Source organism: Pelodiscus sinensis, chromosome 1 (assembly GCF_052426305.1).
Source record: "Pelodiscus sinensis isolate ZL-2025 chromosome 1, ASM5242630v1, whole genome shotgun sequence".
Lineage (NCBI taxonomy): Eukaryota > Metazoa > Chordata > Testudines > Trionychidae > Pelodiscus > Pelodiscus sinensis.
This window is the reverse complement of record NC_143052.1, coordinates 350,047,404-350,067,167: the sequence shown is the minus strand read 5'-3', so window position 1 is coordinate 350,067,167 and position 19,764 is coordinate 350,047,404. Positions and strand designations below refer to the sequence as shown.

Here is a 19,764-nt window from a genome sequence, read left to right as displayed (position 1 = left end):
CTCAGCTGGGCAGTTGGGGTGACTCAGTAACAGGGCTGGGGGGCTGGCCGCACTAGGTAGATGGGGAACCCTCCCCTCCATTCACCCATGCTCCTCAGTGAGTTATTCAAACTGCACCAAAATTGACATTAAAAACAAGATGGGAGTGTTAAACTCTGATGCCCCGAGTCAGGGATTTCTCAGTTGGTCCCATTTCTAGTGGTGCCATGTGCTCTGTGCCTGATCCTGCCAGGGGCTGAGTCCAAGGACTCCCCCAGAATATCAGTGACTAGTTCCCAAATTGCCTCAGCTTTATTTGCTCCTGCACATTTAATCAGCAGGCATTTTTTAAAAGTTTTCATTCTCAGGTTCGGTAGCGGAGGCAGGAATCCACAGCCTTGTGGCTCTCTAGTAACAGGTCCAACGGGACTTTTTCCTGGTTCCTAACTGGCTGAGGGCTCCCACACATCTCAGAGGTAAAAAAGCTGCTGGCATCTCTGCCTCTCTCTGATCTGTGAGTGATAGATGTCAGGCCTCGTACCCAGCCCTCTCATGGGACAAGTCCCACAAACCTTCCACCCTCTGATTGGGCCCTGGGCTACAGCGCACTGCACGTCAACTGTCCTCCCTCTCTTGTTTGCTGACAAGTGACCGAAGTATGGCTGAGGGGCTACGATCTTGCCAGGTTTTGAAGAAATCCAGATGAGAGATGCTAGATTTTAAGTCCCACTCTAGCCTGAGAAATCCTCTCTGTGAGAAATCATCTCTGCAGGGCTTAACTCTAAATAAGCTACTCAAATTGAGCTACGTTAATTGCATATCTTATTTAGAAATAGCTTATTTCAAAATTGGGAGCATCTACACAGCCCTTATTTTGAAATTGAGCACTCTTCCTCCGACTTCCCTTACTCATACAGTGAGGGTTCCAGGAGTCGGAGTAAGAAGTCCTTCAGCTGGACAGTACTTTGACACTATTCCAAAATAACTGCCTCCTGTGTAGATGCGGACTAAGTTCTTTTGGAGTAGTATTGCCGTGTAGACGTACTCTGTGAATATCAGACAGGAAAGTATTGGTCAATGTGTGTGTGCTAAAGTATATGCATGTAAATGTTATGCTAAAACTTTTCATTGTAATAAAAAATATTACAAACCAACCAGTCGTGACATGAAAGTGTGGTGAAAAGCCATGAGTGGGCTATCCACACAAAGGAGCAGTGGTAACATTTCTGAAAATAGCTTTTGATTTAGACAGTATCTTGGAAGGACTCGAAATACTGCTTACGATTAAGAATAGTGATAGAGATGCAGCTGTGTTAGTCTGGTCTAGCTGAAATAAAAACAGGACTATGTAGCACTTTAAAGACTAACAAGATGGTTTATTAAGTGATGAGCTTTCGTGGGCCAGACCCACTTCCTCAGATCAATTTCTTCCACAATTTGAGGAAGTGAGTCTAGCCCACAAAAGCTCATCACTAATAAACCATCTTGTTAGTCTTTAAAGTGTTGCATAGTCCTGTCTTTTGTTTACGATTAAGTCTTTGTTCAGTGAACAGTTATATGATCCTAGCTCCTGGTAACTGACCAGAAGCTGTTTCTAACACTTACACTCAGGGTCATCAACCCAAACCTCTGCAACAGCTATGCAAAATTTTAGAAAACTTTCATAGAAAATAGAGCTGCTGGTCGGTGTTTTAGCAAAGACTAGAGCTGAGGTGCAGGAAAAGGGATTGTAATAGTGGTTGAAAATAATTTACACACATCACCTCGTTCTTGAACATAGCTGAAGTCATTGGCACACGTAGCTTTGTATCTGTGCAATGCCAGTGTTTGCACTATTAACCCATTTGTGATATCAACCATGCCCTGGCCCAACTGATGTCCTTGTCTGTGTTAGCTTGTAACTTGCCAGATATCTAGCAACCCTGTTCTGGGGCAAAGATGCAGGTTCTGGGAGGATGAAGAGAAGCCTGTAGGATGAGTAACATCTCTGGATGCAGTCATCACAGGCCAGACAAAGCCCGAAGACATCCTAAGAATAAATCGCTTGTCCTTCGAATAGGAAGTGGTGTATTTTACATTCTCAGGTATGGAGAAAATATATATACCACAGACAAGCTATCCCTTGGGCAGATGTTTATATATGTCACAATAAAAAGGGTCACATTCACAAGAGGAAGGCCGGAAACTCAACATTGTAAATTCACATTGTGTACAAGTAGACTGCGGAACACCCAAGAAAATGGATTCAAGAGCTTAGTGGGATTCAAAGAGGGAATGGATGTTTATATGGGTAACCAGAAACCCCCAAAAAGTCTAGAAAGGGCTCCAAACCTTCCTGATTGACATGACAAAATATGTGTAGCTAGTGGGTGCTTGGGGGAAACTTTCCCTAGGACCAGGTTATCTCATAGCTGCCTCTGGAACTGAACACTGGATACTAAGCTAAAATGACTATAAATACAATCCTGTCTGAAGAACCAGTCTTCCTAGTAGTGCTGTGATTGCAAGACGATAATTTTGCTGATCTTTCATGACCTCCTAGAGTCCTTAGAATTATACTGAGAGCAGAAAGCTGTCTCATTAAACATTCTTGACTATCCTTTTCTTTCTGCTTTCAGGAAGGAAAGTTCAGATTTCCTTGGACCTGCTCAATACATGATGTTAACTGTTAATGACACCAAATCCATACATGCCGTGTTCCTTCTCAGCGGGGTGCCTGCACAGCAAGAAGTCCATCTCTGGATTGCTGTTGCCTTCTGCATAATGTACGTCATTTCAATAGTAGGGAATTCAGTCATTCTGTTCATTATAAAAACAGATCCAAGCCTCCATGAGCCCATGTACATTTTCCTTTCCATGTTGGCCGTCACAGACCTTGGGGTATCGATGACCACCATGCCAACAATATTGGGAATATTCTTGTTTAACTCTAGAGAGATCCGTTTTAATGCCTGTTTTGCGCAGCTGTTTTTCATTCACATACTTCAATGCACTGAATCTGCTGTTCTCTTGCTGATGGCCTTTGATCGCTTCCTCGCAATCAGTGACCCACTGAGATACGCCTCCATTTTAACCCCATCGAGAATAGCTAAGATGGGACTGGTGTTTGTGCTAAGAGCGGTGGCTGTAGTATTCCCATTCCCCCTTCTCCTGCAACAGTTCCTATATTGTCGAGGAAACGTCCTCTCCCATTCCTACTGCCTGTACCAGGACGTCATGAAATTGGCTTGTTCAGACATCAGTGTCAATATTATCTATGGCTTATTTACCAAACTGTTAACAATGGGGTTGGACTCGCTGCTCATCTTCCTTTCTTATGTGCTGATCCTCAAAACGGTGCTGAGCATCGCGTCCCGCATGGAGAGCTTCAGGGCCCTGAACACCTGCGTCTCCCACCTCTGCGCCGTCCTGCTCTTCTACGTACCAGAGATTAGCTTGTCTGTGATATACAGATTTCCAACAGGCTCGTCTCACTTGCTTCAGGTTCTCCTGGGCTACATCTCCCTGTTCATCCCACCCCTGATGAACCCAGTGGTGTACAGCGTGAAAAGCACACACCTTCGTGCGAGGATCATCAGGGTGTTCATCAAGTGAAGGGTCCGTTCATCACCTATCTTCAGTGACTGGAGAGATGGGAAATAAAGAACACGGTTTGAGTGCATCTATACAGCACCTTAACTCGAAATAAAATATACAATTTGAGCTATGCAAATTGCGTATCTTATTTTGATGCAATTTCAAAATAGCTTGTTTCGTCCTTTGACACTGTCTGCACAGCACCACATTTCGAAATAACCCGCTATTCTGAAACGTCCCTTACTCCCCTGTGATTTTGCCATTAGGAAATGGCAGTTTCCAATTAACTGTCCTGGGGTTAATTCTGGTGCACATGAAGCCAAGCAGCTGAGGTTCCCTGATGGCCAAGTGGCCCCAAGGGAAGGTACAAACATGCTGCATAAAGGCAGTGGCCTCCCTAGCTGAACACACACTGCCTGCTGCCCATGCAACCTTTCCAATGACTCCTTGTGCTTCAGGGTAAAGACTTCTGGTGCCAGAGGCTCCCTTCTAGCAGGAACTGGGTACGTTGGCAGGTTTCACTGTCTGTAACATGCCAAGTGCAGGGCGAAGGCTGCAGGCTGTTTGCATTGGCAGCTGTTCTGTACAGCGGCAGAGGACTCCGCTGGGCTGTCAGGGTGACTCAGTGATGGGGCGGGAGGGCAGGCAGCCTTGGAACCCTCCCCTACCTCTGCCCATGCTCCATGATGGGCTATTCAAACTGCACAAAAATTGACTTTGAAAGCCAAATTGTTAAAACTCTGATGCCCCGAGTCAGGATTTCTCAGTCGGTCCCATTTCAGATTCCCATATTGCCTCAGGCTTCTTTGGTCCTAGAAATTCAATCACCAACTATGTTTTCAAAGGTTTTATTCTCTGGCTTGATTGTGAGGGCAGGAATTCAGAGCTGGGTTGTTCTGCGGTAAATGGTCTGACAGAGCACATTTCTGTTTCCTGACTGGCTGAGGGCTCCAGTACTTTTGCCTTGTAGATACCCCTTGGGCTACATATATGCTGCACTCGTCTTCCACAAAAGCTTATGCAAATGAAGCCTCAAGTAGCATATCGCCGCACTTCATTTGCATAAGCTTTTGCGGAAGAAGGGTGCAGTACAGACGTAGCCTTAGTATTAAAAGGGTTACTGGCAGCATTGTCTCTCACTGGTCTGGGAGTATCATATTTCATACTTCATTGCCTGTCCTGTCAAGTGGTGGAATCCCATGATCCTCCCACCTTCTGACTGGGCCCGGGGCTACAACCCACTGAGGGTTGACTGTCCTTCCCCTTTCGTTTGCTGACCAATGACTGAATTATGGCTGAGAGGCTACGATCTTGCCAGGTTCTGAAGAAATGACATTTTAAGTCTCCCTTTAAGCTGAGAAAGTCTGAGGAAGTGGGTCTGGCCCATGAAAGCTCATCACCTAATAAACCATCTTGTTCATCTTTAAAGTGCTACACAGTTCTGTCGTTTGTTTGTCTATAAGGCTGTGTCTAGACTGCAGGGTTTTTTCGAAAAATGTAGCCTTTTTTCGAAAAAACTTCACTTGCGTCTAGACTACAGCCGCGTTCTTTCGAAATTAAATCAAAAGAACGCGGCATTTCTTTCGACAGAGGTACTCCTCATTTCACGAGGAAGAATGCCTTTTTTCAAAAGTGCTCTTTCGAAAAAAGGCGTTCTTGAATGCAAACAGGGTTTTTTCGAAAGAGAGCATCCAGACTGCCTGGGTGCTCTCTTTCAAAAATGCGTCTTGCTTTTTCGAAAGTACTGCTTGCAGTCTAGACGATCTTTTTCGAAAGAGGCTTGCAGCATAGACGTAGCCTAAGAGAAGATGAGAAGGGAAAGAAAGGCTTGACATGGGTCTTCTAAAGTACAGATCTGTAAATGTTATGCCAAAACTTTTCATTGTAATACAAATAGTAGAAATCAAAGGTTTGCAGCATTTGAATACCTGCTGAAAGCATTAGTATAACTTTTGAAACCTCAGCAGGAACACTTAGTGGTGATGTTATTGCTTAGAAGCTTTGGCTTTAGGAAGCATCTCAGAAGGACTTTAAATACTGCTTACAATGAGGTTTTACTATTATTTTTAGATTCAGTGAATGATTGTATGATGCTGGCTCTTTGTAACTGACCAGAAACTGTTTCTAACCACTTACATTCAAGGTCATGAACATAATCCCGGTATGTCTACACAGCAAAGTTATTTCAAAATAACAGCCATTATTTCGAAATAACTTTCTTAGCATCTACACAAGCCAACTACTATTTTGAAATTAATTCAAAATAGAGGAGGGCTTATTTCAAAATTGGTAAACCTCATTCCACGAGGAATAGCGCCAATTTCGAAATTGCTAGTTCGAAATAAGCACTGTGTAGACACTTATTTTGAAATAGGGGGTCTCCAGCCATTTCCAGAGTGCTGTGCTGGCTACCCTGGCCACACAGAGTGGAGGGTTTGAAAGGGTGCCTGTGGGAAGCTCACCATTGTAAACTCGCACCGTGTTCAGTCAAGCTGTGGACTACCCAAGAAAAAATACCAGTGGGTCCAAGAGCTGAGCAGGAGTCAAAGAGGGACTGGATATTTTCATGGGTAACCAGGAAACACAATTACAGTAGTGAGACCTGCATTTAAAAAAGTCTAGGAAGAGTTTTAAATCTTCCTCCTTGACATGACAAAATATGAGTAGCCAGTGGGCGCCTGACGGAAACTTTCCCATGAAGCAGGTTATCTCATAGATGCCTCTGGACCAGGATACTGGATAATGGCCACTGGATACTGGGCTAGGAGGACTACATATCTGATCCAGGCTAGCAAAGGCTATCTGCAGTGCCATGAATCCAAAACTATTATTTTAGTGATCTTCCCTGACCTCCTGGAGTGTCTTGAATTAGACTGAGAGCAGAAAGCTGCCTCATTCAATATCATCCACTATCCTTTTCTTTCTGCTTTCAGGAAGGAAAGTTCAAAATTACTTTGCTTGCCCACTACATTATGTCAGCTGTCAATGACACCACATTCATACATGCAGGAAACACTGGAATACCAGGGCAGGAATACGTCCATCTCTGGATCTCTATCGCCTTCTGCTTAACATATGCTATTTCAATAGTAGGGAATTCAGTCATTCTGTTCATGATAAAAACAGACCCAAGCCTCCATGAGCCCGTGTACATTTTCCTTTCCATGTTGGCTCTCACAGATCTTGCTATATCGGTAGCCACCATGCCAACGACACTGGGCGTATTCGTGTTTAAGTCCAGGGAGATCAACCTTGATTCCTGTTTGGCCCAGCTGTTCTTCATCCACTCTCTCCAATGCATTGAATCCTCTGTGCTCTTGTTGATGGCCTTAGACCGTGTCATCGCGATCCGTAACCCACTGAGATATGCTTCCATCTTAACCCCACCAAGAATAGCCAAGATGGGACTTTTCTCTGTGCTGAGAGGGGTGGCTGTAATATTTCCACTCCCCTTTCTCCTGCAACGGTTCCAATACTGTCGAGTTAGTCCCCTTACCCATTCCGCCTGCCTGCACCAGGAGATCATGAAGTTGGCTTGTTCAGATATCACAGTCAACAGTGTCTATGGCCTTTTTACTAAACTCTTAACAATTGGATTGGACTGGCTGCTCATCTTCCTCTCTTATGTGATGATCCTCAAAACGGTGCTGAGCATCGCATCCCATGTGGAGAGCCTCCGGGCTCTGAACACCTGCTTCTCTCACCTCTGCGCTGTCCTGCTCTTCTATGTACCAGAGATTGGCCTGTCTGTGATAAACAGATTTGCAAATAGCTCTTCTCCCTTGTTTCAGACTTTCCTTGGATACCTCTCTCTGCTGGCTCCATCCCTGTTGAACCCAATCGTGTATAGCATGAAAAGCAAACACCTTCGGGCAAGAATATTCAGGATGCTCATCAAGTGAAGGATCAGTCACATCACCAGTGATGGGAGAGAGGCTGGGGAGGGAGGACAGTCTGCACTGCTTGAGCTCTGCCATATACTAAGTGCTGCTTTGCTTTGTAGCTCCCATTGGAGGCTTCCTGGTTGCTGATTGGTCGGCTCCTCCAGAGCCACTCCAGCCTCCTGGAGGACTTTTCTATGGCTCTTTTCTGGGGCAAGTTGTGTCAGGACCATGCCATCACAATAATAATGAGTTGAAATCCTAAATACACTAACCTATGGAAGTTATAACTCCGGTCATCGGAAGAAGTAGGCTGTGCCCACGAAAGCTCATGATCCCATCTACATGTTTCGTTAGTCTATAAAGTGCTACCAGACCATTTGTTGTTTTTTCTATAGAAGACAGACACTTGAACATAGGTATGGGGAGGAAATACAAACAAGGAAGAGGGGAAACTCAATTTAATATGCATTGGGTATGGTAATATGAGCATAACATATTATAAAAGTGGTGTCATGGGTAGTAAGCCTAGGGATGGTCTCAAAGGTGATGGCTAACAATCCAGGTTTTTCCACATGGGATGGAATGACTATGCACATTCAGACGTACTCGCTATATTATCTCTACCTTATTGAGATACAGTGTGTGTGACTCTGCAAAATGTATTAATAGATTCTATATTTGTAAATATGAAAAAATTCCTGTAATGTGAGTGTTGCACGTAGGTACACCAGAGTTCCCAATACTATAATAATTGTAAAACTTCTGGGCTTGATCTTGGGAAAAGAGTTTGTCAACTCTCAAAGTTATAACTGAGAATTTTGACTCATAGTCTATTCATCGGGCTATACTACCTAGTGCTGTTAATAGCACTGTGCTACTGCTATGAGACTGACAAGTATTCAGATGCTATAATAACTGTAGTCACAGCTAAGTGCATCAGAGAGATTTCAGTTCTGAAAATCTCATTCGGACAATTCAGGGCCCTGAACTTTTCCTTATTCATCCTGGGGATGAGTCCTGTCAGTACAAAATCATTGTACAGACTCCTGCAAGGTACAGGACCTGGTCATGATGGGGAACTTCAACTATCCAGACATCTGCTGGGAAAATAACACAGCAGGGTACAGATATTCCAACAGATTCTTGGAATGTACTGGAGATAATTGTTTTATGTCAAAAGTTAGAGAAAGCTATTTGGGAGAGGCTGTTTTAGATTTGATTTTAACAAATAGGGAGGACCTGGGTAAGAATTTAAAAGTGGAAGGTTGCTTGGATGAAAGTAATCATGAAATGGTAGAGTTCTTGATCCCAAAGATGGGAAGGGGGGGGAGAACAGCAAAATAAAGAGAATTGACCCAAAAGAAGGCAGTTTTAAGCACTTGGCTGGTAATATGCCATGAGAAAGAAGTCTAAGAGGAAAAACGAGTGACGACACTTGGTAGTTTCTCAAAGGGACATTATTAAGGCCACAAGATGAAACTATTCTACTGAATAGGAAAAATTGGAGGTATGGCAAGAAATCACTCTGGCTTAACCAGAAGATGTCGAATGATATGAAAATGTAAACAGAGTCCTGTGTGCATATAAACAAATAAAACAGATATTTAGGGGCAAATTTAGAAATGCCAAGGCAGAAAACAAGATCAAACTCACTAGAGGGTAACAGAAAAAAAATCCACAAATGAATCAGAAACACGAGAAAGACTAAGGAGAGTATAGGCCTGTTACTCAATGATGGGGAGAAACAATAACAGAGGTCTAAGTTGGATATAAGGAAAAACTGTTTCACTAGGCGGGTGGGGAAGTACTGGAATGGGTTCCCTAGGGAGGAGGTGGAATCTCCATCCCTAGAGGTTTTTAAGTCTCTGCTTGACAAAGCTCTGGCTGGGATGATTGAGTTGGGATTAGTCCTGCTTTGGGCAGGGAGCTGGACTTGATGACCTCCTGAGGTCTCTTCCAGCTCTGTGATTCTATGATTCTATGAAAATGCAGGAATGGCAGAGATGCGTAATGAACGCTTTGTTTCAGTTTTCACCAAGAAGGTTGGCAGCAAATTGACACCTGAGAGAGTGAAAATGGGGTAGGTTCAGAAGCTAAAATTGTGAACGTTCAAGAACAAATGATGTCAAAGCAACCTGAGAGCTTTCATTGTCAGGGTAACAAGCCTTGTAGATAGGGAGAGCGCTGTAGTTGTGTTATATCAACACTTTAGTAAGACTTAATAAAGTCTCGCATGACCTTCTCATTAACAAACTAGGGAAATACAAGGTAGATGGAGCTACTATAAGGTGGTCCATAACTGATTGGATAGCCATTCCCAGAGACGTTATCAGTGGATCATAGTTATGCTGGAAGGACATAATGAGTGGTGTTCTTCAGGGATCAGTTCTAGGTCTGGTTCTGTTCCATATCTATATCAGTGATATGGACAATGAATTAAGGAGTATGCTTATAAAGTCTGTAGATAATATGAAACTGGGTGGGAATGTGAGTGCTTTGGAAGATAGGGTTACAATTCATAATATCAGGAGAACTAGAGAAATTGTCTGAAGGAAATGGGATGAAATTCACTAAGGACAAATGCCAAGTACTCAACGTAGGAAGGAACAATCAGTTACATGCATAAAAAAGGAGAAATGACTGCCTAGGAATGAGTATTGCAGGAAGAGTTCTAGGCGTTATGGTGGACTACAAGCTATGTATGAGTCTACAGCATAACACCTGTCAGGGCTGGTGCTTGGTCCTGCCATGAGGGCCTGGCACTGGACTTGATGACCTCTCAAGGTTCCTTCCAGTCCTGTGATATTATGATACTATAATTTGCACAGTGCCCTTTGATGGGGGAATTGTGGAACTCTCCGTCAGCTCGGCAGTAGCATGGGGAATCCATATATGCTTTTTCAAAGAGCGAAGGATCTGGCTGAACAGAGCCCTGCCATTGCCACTTGGTATGATCCTGACCTTCATCCCCTCCATCAGCACTGGGAACCACTCTCACAGTGAGATTCTACCCAGCATTCTAATGTTCATCACTTCAAAATATATGGGCAGCGGGATCTGGGAACGCCAATGTTTTGGGGTAAAGCCACAAAATGTCTCCCTGCACACTTTTATTGAACTCACAAATAACTCTACTAACTCCAAGGTAAAGGAGTTGCTCTTCAAACTCCCACAAGACTGTGACATCCTATCTTGTATCTTATATCTTTTCCCACCCGCATTCTCCACCAAATATAGGTAGCTATAGAAGTTTCCCTATTGGTTAAGGGAGCAGATTCTGGACACTGTGTTGGTATATAACTCTCTAAATATTTGTATTGATTACCATTTAAGCCCCACCCACTCCACATACACACCCCAAATATACAACAACAGAGTTTAAAGATAAGAATGAAGTCCCGATAGCCACTTTCACTTCACTCCAATCATAAGGCATGAGGAACCAGCATTGCACATGTCTTCAAAGTCAGGGTTCTTGTTTAATGCCTGATGCCAAATGTTAGATATGTGACATCATCGGCTCTTTGTCGTTGTTTACTAAATCTTTTGCCAATAACTCCAGGAAAACAGTTCTGGGCAGGTTGTCGCAATCCAAGAAGTTTCATTTCCCCCATTCTTACATTCCAACATAGCCCATGTTACTCCCTTCTCTGCTAATTCTTCATATCCCTCATGGATATAACAAAGATTTTTTGTACAAAAAGGACTTGATGACTCTTGACCTTAAATCCCCATATCAGTTGTCAACATGCAACTCATTTCCCCTTGTCCAGTATACTGAATTTACACAAGGACTCAGTTGCCTACATCATATTGCAACGTATGTTGTATAAATGCACACACACACACACACACACACTGACATCCTATTTTTTCTTGAGTGGCTTAGGTAAAGCATTCAAGTAGCTCACATCCTTGGTCATAACAGTCCTTGTAGGGCCTAGCAGTGCCACCAGATGAGTAGAGCACCTGAAGAGTTAGGGGGCTCAGCCATTCCTAAAGCTCCCAGCCTGCACCCTGGTGACATGACAGCCAATAGCAGAGGTTTTAGAACAAAATCACAAACTACACAAGAGGCCACACACTAGGACAAGATGGGATTCACCATTCCGAAGGAACTGATATATCAAATTGCAGAAGTACAAGTTGAACCTCTCTAGTCTAGAACTCTCTGATCTGGAAACATCTGTCCTCTGGAATGATTTGAGTTAGCTGGATGTCCACTTTTCATGGGTGTGGCCAAGTTTCCCGCAGTCCCATAAAGTTTATTTACAGCCACCAGTCCTGGCTCTCAGTGTTCTGTGCTGTTACGTAGCTCTAATTTACCCCTCAATTGCTTCTAAGAGCCCAGTGAGCAGAGAAAGTATTGATAATGTTGCTAGACAATGTTCATCTCTTGTAGTGTGGAAAATTCTCTGGTTCAGAACTGGTCAGGTCCCAAGGATTAGAGAGATTCAAACTGTAGTAACTGTGGCATGTCATATAGCACTGAACTCACCCAGTGTGCCAGATGACTGGTCAACAGGGAATGTGATGTTAATTTTTATGAAATAGTCCATAGATCGTCTCAGCAATTATAGGCCAGGGATTCTAGCTTCAGAACCAAACAAATTGCTTGATATGACCATAGGATACATCTAGACTGCATCCCTGTGTCTACAGAGGGATGCAAATCAAGCACATCGAAAATGCTAATGAAGCTGGGATTTAAATAGCCTGTGCTTCATTAGCATAAACATGGCTACCGCTTTTTTCAAAATGGAGTTTTTTCGAAAAAAAAACAACCCAGCAGTCTAGATGCAGAGCTATTAAAAATAAATCCTTTTTCAACAGACCTTCTATTCCTCAAAAAATGAGGCTTACAGTATCTGTCAAAAAGAGTTTATTTTCTGCAGCTCCATGTCTAGACTGCCAGGTTTTTGTTGCTCATCTTCCTCTCCTATATGATGATCCTCAAAACTGTGCTGAGTGTTGCGTCCCACGCAGAGACCTTCAGAGCCCTGAACACCTGCGTCTCCCACCTCTGCGCTGTCCTGCTCTTCTATGTGCCAGACATTGGCCTGACCATTATACACCGATTCGGGGACAGCTCTTCTCACCTGCTTAAGATTCTCTTGGGCCACGTGTACCTGTTGGTCCCGCCCCTGATGAACCCGATCGTGTACAGCGTGCAAAGCAAATCCCTTCGGGCAAGAATAAAGTGAAGGGTCCTTCTATCATCCATCTCCAGTGATTGGAGAGAGGCTGGAGAGAGAGAACAGTACAAGAAAGTTGGAGACTAAGACAGCAGCATTTAACAAGTCACTTTGTTCCTGGAGAACCATGGGATCAGTAGGAGGTTGGCCCATAAAGAGACGTATCGGTGCCTGCTCCGACCTCAGAATTTCTGTTGATACCATCGATAAAGGGAAGTGGCTGTTGTTTCCCATTGAACTTGGTGTTTCATTGTCCTGTCTCTGCTTCAGCTGCATGTGTACAGAAAACAACTGCTGAGCTGTGCCCCAGTGTCAGTGCTGGCCCTTCCCAAGCACTCCAGGTGTTGCATGATTCTGTACCAGCTGTGGCCAGGAGCTATTCAAGGGGCCCAGACATCCACCCCTCCCCCACGTCCTCAGCCAGGGTGTCACATTACTGGATTTTAGGGAAGCAGCCACATCACTGCTGTGCCCATGGGAGAGAGGGGGCGTTGACTCCAAAAGTGGTACAAAGGGGGCCATGTGAGGTGTCAAATAGAAGCTTACTTTCTTCTGATTCCATATATGCTATTCATGTAATTGTATAATGTCTGTGTGTGAAGATATAAGCATGTAATTTGTATGGATACTGAATGTTTCTTGGTATGTGGTTGAGCAATGGGAAAAGCTCAGCCTATGGACATGACAATGAGCAAGTTGCTATGGAACAACAACCCTCTATAGGCCAAGGATACACCTCACGAATGGTGACTGATACCTAAGGGCTACCAACAGGGAACACAGGGATAGGCCGCTGTCCAGGTGACCTGCTGCAGCCAAGAAGAGAGGGGGAAGAAGGTATATAGAGGCCGTGTGGCCTCCTCCATCGGGTCTTCAGATCTGTGCCTGACCCCAGATGCGGCCTCGCAGGGAATCACGAGCTGGGAAAAACTGTGGACCCATCCTGACATAGGATGTGCAACAAAGACTCTTAAGCCAGTAGCTATAACATCTCTGCTGCGAGCCTGCATCGAGAACTGGGATATCCGATGCTGTAATGTATGATACGTTAACAACCTTACTCTCATGCTTTTCTTTCTTGTAGTAATAAACCTTTAGATTATAGATTCTAAAGGATTGGCTCAGCGTGGTTTGTGGGTAAGGTCCAGAGGGTAAATTGACCTGGAATTTGTGGCTGGTTTCTTGGAACCGGACAGAACTTGTTCGTGGAAGTTGGGATTGGGTCCTAAACCCCCACACATATGTATGAGGCCCGGGGCCATCTGGGGCGCGGATATTGCTGGGGTATCAGAGGGGTTTTGCTTCAAAGTAGGAATAAGACCCTCCGGAAAAGGGCGCTTTTTCCGGAGGATCGGGGCCAGTGTAGACGCTCTTTTCCGGCTTTTTTAAAAGCCGGAAAAAAGCGGCGGACATTTTTATTTAAATGCTGCGGGGGATATTTAAATCCCCCGCGCATTTCCCTACTACGACTGGTGAAATTTACATGCCCCTTCCGGAAAAGGGGCCAGTGTAGACGTAGCCATCGATTCCACACCCTCCCTGGACAATTTATTCCAGTGTTTGACCATCCTGACAGTTAGGAACTTTTTCCTAATGTCCAACCTAAACCTCCCTTGCTGCAGTTTAAGCCCATTGCTTCTGGTTCTATCCTCAGAGGCCAAGATGAACAAGTTTTCTCCCTCCTCCTTATGACACCCTTTTAGATACCTGAAAACTGCTATCATGTCCCCCCTCAATCTTCTCTTTTCTAAACTAAACAAACCCAATTCCTTCAGTCTTCCCTGATAGGTCATGTTCTCTAGACCTTTAATCATTCTTGTTGCTCTTCTCTGGACCCTCTCCAATTTCTCCACATCTTTCCTGAAATGTGGTGCCCAGAACTGAACACAATACTCCAATTGAGGCCTAACCAGAGCAGAGTAGAGTGGAAGAATGACTTCTTGTGTCTTGCTCACAACACACCTATTAATACATCCCAGAATCATATTTGCTTGCTTTGCAATAGCATCACACTGCTGACTCATATTCAACTTGTGGTCCACCATAACCCCTAGATCCCTTTCTGCCGTACTCCTTCCTAGACAGTCGCTTCCCATTCTGTATGTATGAAACTGATTGTTCCTTCCTAAGTGGAGCACTTTGCATTTGTCCTTATTAAACTTCATCCTATTTACTTCAGACCATTTCTCCAATTTGTCCAGGTCATTTTGAATTACGACCCCAACCTCCAGATTAGTCGCTACCCCTCCCAGCTTGGTATCATCTGCAAACTTAATAAGCATACTTTCAATACCAATATCTAAATCATTGATGAAGATATTGAACAAAGCCAGTCCCAAAACAGACCCCTACGGAACCCCACTTGTTATGCCTTTCCAGCAGGATTGTGAACCATTAATAACTACTCTCTGAAGTAGTTATTAAACAAGGAAGGGGGGAAACCCCAAATTAATATACATTGGGCAGGGTGATATAAGCATATTATAAAAGTGGCATCACAGGACAGTAGAGCTATGTCTACACTGTGCTGGTTTTGTGGAAGAAATATGCAAATGAGGCAAAGCATGAAATATCACAGTGTCTCATTTGCATAATTAATGGGTGGCTGCTTTTTGCGCAAAAAGCAGCCGCTCATCATCCTCCAAGAGACAGGATCTAGTCACACATCTTCTTGGAAAATATTCACACCTCTTCTTGGAAAATAACACAGCAGGGCACAAATATTACAAGAAGTTCTTGGAGACAGGTTTTTTTTAATCCAAAAGGTGGGTAAAGATAGTTGAGGGTGTGGGAGAGACTGTCCTAGATTTGATTTTAACAAATAGGGAGGAAGTGGGTGAAAATTTGCAAGTGGAAGGCAGCTTGGATGAAAGTGCTCATGAAATGATAGAATTATTGTTTCCAAGAAATGGAAGAAGGAAGAAAGGCAAAATAAAGACAATGGATTTCAAGAAAGCTTATTTTAGCAAACTCTTCTCCCATGACAAAGTCTAGGAGGAAAAATAACTGAAGACACTTAGTACATTCTCAAAGAGATGTTATTAAGGCCACAATATGAAAAACTATTCCACTGCAAATGAAAGATTGGAAGTATGGCAATAAACCACCCTGGCTAAACCAGGTGATGATTGATGATCTAAAAATAAAAAAAAAGTCCTTCATGCATATTAACAAAATATGTAGGAAAAAATTTAGAAAGTCCAAGGCACAAAACGAGATCACACTAGATAGAGAGATAAAAGGTAACAAAAATTCCACACATGCCTGAGAAGCAAGAGGAAGATTAAGGACAGTGTAGGCCTGTTACTCAATGATGAAAGGTAAATATAGAAAAAGCAGAGGTGCTTAATGACTTCTCTGTTTCAGTTTTCACCAGAAAGGTTGGTGGTGAATGGACATCTAACATAGTGAAAGCCAGTGAAAGTGGGGTAGGTTAAGAAGCTAAAACTAGAGAAGAACAAATTAAAAATATTAATTGATCCAGGTAAATGTCTTCAAGTCACTAGGGCCTCATAAAATGCATCCTAGAATGCTCAAGGAGCTGACTGAGGAAATATCTAAGCCACAGGTGATCTCCTCTGAAAAGTCATGGAAAGATTGCACAAGAATAGAGAAAGGCACAGATAAAGTCCATTGATAAAAAGGGAAATAACGGCAACACAAGGAATTGCACAGCAGTCATCTTTGAAGTTATGTACCGGGAAAGATAATGGAACAAACAATTAAGGAATCCCATTGTGAACATCTAGACTAGTATAAGGGGATACGTAATAGCATGAATTTGTGAAAAACAAATTTGTCATAGTCTGGAAATGAATGACAAGAGAGGGATCACTTGATGATTCCTTGGGGTATGTCTACACTACCCTCCTAATTCGAACTAGAAGGGTAATGTAGGCATACCACACTTGCAAATGAAGCCCGGGATTTGAATGAGGAGTACAGCTAGTTCGGATTAGGAAGCCTAATCCGAACTAGCTACTCCATGCCGCGTGTAGCCGCGCGGCACGGGGTTCGAACTGCCGGCATTTAAAAATGGCGCCGGCCGGCTTCATGCAAATGAAGCCCAGGAAATTCAAATCCTGGGCTTCATTTGCAAGTGCGGTATGCCTACATTACCCCGCTAGTTCGAATTAGGAGGGTAGTGTAGACATACCCTTGGGTATGTCTAGACAGGTGGGTTTTTCTGGGATAATGAAGGTATCCCGGAAAAACTCTGCTGTGTCTAGGGAACGCATTTGCTCTTCCACGTTTTTGTGGAAGAGCAAAAGTGCTCTTTCAGGGAGCCCTGTATATCTCATTCTACGAGGAATAAGGTCTCCACCAAAAGAGGAAGCTTTTCCTCTAGATGAGGCCAAATGGTGGAAGAGCCTCTCCCAGAAAAGGAATAGGAGCAGAAGTGGAATTTACATAGCTTTTTCCAATAAAAGAGTGCAGTCTAGACCTACTCCCTGTTCTGTTGACTCCCTCTGGGGCATCAGGTATTGGCCATTGTGCGAAGACAGGACACTGGGCTGGAAGAAACTTTGGTCTGACCCAGTGTGGCTGTTCTTATGGTCTTATGTTACTGATCTCCACCAACCAAGGCACAGAAATGAGATCACATACCCCAACACACGCTACCCGAAGAGCAACAAAGATGCTGAATCACCTCAGCTCTGAAGAGGATGCAATTTCAAGCCCAGCAATCAGGAAACCCATTCCCCAAATGGGATCAGAATCCCAAATAAATCATTCAGACAATGAAAAGACGATGTGCACACTAACCTCTCCCCCAGGTAACAATTATTTTCACTCGGCTTAATAGTAAATGAAAATGATTTTATTAAGTGCAAATAGCAGGATCCAAGTGGTTGCAAGAGAAAAGAGGCAGAGCAAAGGAAATTACAAATAAAAAACCCCACCAGAAAACGTAGAGCTAGTTCTAACACACTCAAGCTTATTGCAAAGTTACCCTAAAACTCTTTTTTCAGCTAATGACAGGGAAGATCCTTTATTGCTGGGGACTCTGGTTTATGCTCTTGGGTATCAAGCCAGCCAACGCCCATGGGACAGCTCGCTTCCCGTGGTCTTAGAGATTTCACTTTGGGTGAGAAATTGCAGTTCTCTCTCCCACCTTCCATGGAAAATTACCTGGTCAGACCTTACCAGTTGGGGTGGTCACATGTTTACCTAAGACCAACTATTGCTTAGACTTAACAGACAATCACCCAGGCAATCACCCAGACTTTGAGGTGCCCCAGCATTGGAAACACCCTTGATGGCTTTCATTTGCACATTTAAAACCATAAACCCTTCCATTCCCCATATCTCTCCCCATAACTTTGCATTCAAAACGATACATACACCAAAATAATATGTACAAATCCAGCAGATTATGACATTACAATTGATAGGTTACAAGAAGTACCTTATCCAAAGCATCGTCAAGTTAAGCATAATCCTGCCCATATTTCCTAACATATGGGGGGAACACAAAATGGACACAAACCCCTCTCCCAATGACTCTGGTCTTCTCTCTCCATAATGGAAATCAGTAGCATATGTCATCTCATATTTAATGATCCAGGATGGAATTGGTGACTATGGCACGTTTTTCTGTCTCTGATGTCACCAGTGCTGCAGAGGGGTGATGAACGGCCTCTTCACTTGATGAACACCTTCATTATTCTAGCACGCAGGGGTTTGCTTTTCACGCTGTAAACGATTGGATTCATCAAGGGTGGGACAAGCAGGGAGACGTAGCTCAGAAGAATCCGAAGCAAAGGAGAAGTGTCTTTCACAAATCTGGTTATTACAGACAGGCTGAACTCTGGTACGTAGAAGAGCAGAACGGCGCAGAGATGGGAGACGCAGGTGTTAAGGGCCCTGAGGCACTCTGCTTGGGACGCGATGCTCAGCACTGTTTTGAGGATCATCATGTAAGAGACAAAGATGAGCAGCAAGTCCATCCCCATTGTTAAGATCTTAATGATCAAGCCGTACATGCTGCTAGGTCTGATATCCGAACAGGCCAATTTCAACATGTCCTCATTCCGGCAGTAGGAATGGGAGAGAACGTTGGCTCGACAGTATTGGAACTGTCTCAGGAAAAGGGGAAGTGGGAGTATTATGACAAGTGCTCTTATCACACTCACCAGCCCCATCTTGGCTATTCTTGGCAGGGTTAAAATTGAAGCATATCTCAGCGGGTTACTGATGGCAATGAAGCGGTCAAAGGCCATCAACAGAAGCACGGCAGATTCAGTGTATAGAAGAAAGGCAACAAAGTACACCTGGAAAATACAGGAATGGATGCTGATCTCCCTAAAGTTAAAGAAGTATATGCCCAGTGTCGTCGGCATGGTGGCTATCAGAAAGCCTAGGTCTGTGAGGGCCAACATGGAAAGGAAAATGTACATGGGCTCATGGAGGGTTGGGTCTGTTTTAATAATGAACAGAATGACTGTATTGCCTACTATCGCAATAGCATAAATTAAGCAGAAGGAGATGGAGATCCAGAGATGGGTGTCCTCCAACCCAGGTATCGTGGTGAGGAGGAATACGGTATGTGTGAATGAGGTTTCATTGACATCTGACATCATGTACTGAGCAGATACAAGGAGTTCAGAACTTTTCTTCCTGAAAGGAACAAGAAGAGATTAAATGATATTTAATTAGACAGATTTCTGCTCTCAGTGCAGGTCAACACACAGCCAGGAGCTCAAGGAAGATCAGCCAGAACGTAATCAACAAAGTCTTTGATTTACAGCACTGACAGGAAGAAAGGCACTGCCCGACTGCATCAGACCTGTAGTCCATCAAGTCAGGATTCAGTGGCCAGTGCCAGAAGATTTGGAGAAAGGAGGACAGATCCTTTCAATAGGCAGGTGTGACAAAATCTGCCTCAGGAAATGTTTCCCCCAAAACCCACAGATTAGACACATTGTGTGGTGTAAATCAGGAATGTTTAGAGCTCTTCCAAAAGTGCTTAACTCTGTCTTCCCCACTGTAATTTGGTTTACTGAATGCCACTATAAACATGCAGTCCCTCTTTGAATCCTCTTAAGTTCCTAGACCCTTTAGTATCTGGGGATGGAAGTTCGCCAGCCTGCTGGAGCACCGTGTGAATTTACCATCGTGACCTTCCT

The 19,764-nt window shown here is 43.8% G+C and overlaps 3 protein-coding genes across 3 annotated transcripts; 2 read left to right on the top strand and 1 right to left on the bottom strand.

The window, feature by feature from the left end:
• The first annotated feature begins 2,637 nt into the window (after positions 1-2,637).
• Positions 2,638-3,573, top strand: LOC149526023 (olfactory receptor 51G2-like). Its single transcript, XM_089776698.1, has one exon. It carries the CDS (start codon positions 2,638-2,640, stop codon positions 3,571-3,573), a length of 936 nt encoding a protein of 311 aa, XP_089632824.1.
• Positions 3,574-6,527: 2,954 nt separating this feature from the next.
• LOC149526022 (olfactory receptor 51G2-like) lies at positions 6,528-7,457 on the top strand. The gene has a single exon (XM_089779638.1). The coding sequence runs from the start codon at positions 6,528-6,530 to the stop codon at positions 7,455-7,457; it is 930 nt and encodes a 309-aa protein (XP_089635764.1).
• Positions 7,458-18,279: 10,822 nt separating this feature from the next.
• Positions 18,280-19,215, bottom strand: LOC102457815 (olfactory receptor 51G2-like). The gene has a single exon (XM_075925310.2). It carries the CDS (start codon positions 19,213-19,215, stop codon positions 18,280-18,282), a length of 936 nt encoding a protein of 311 aa, XP_075781425.2.
• Between the last annotated feature and the right edge of the window lie 549 nt (positions 19,216-19,764).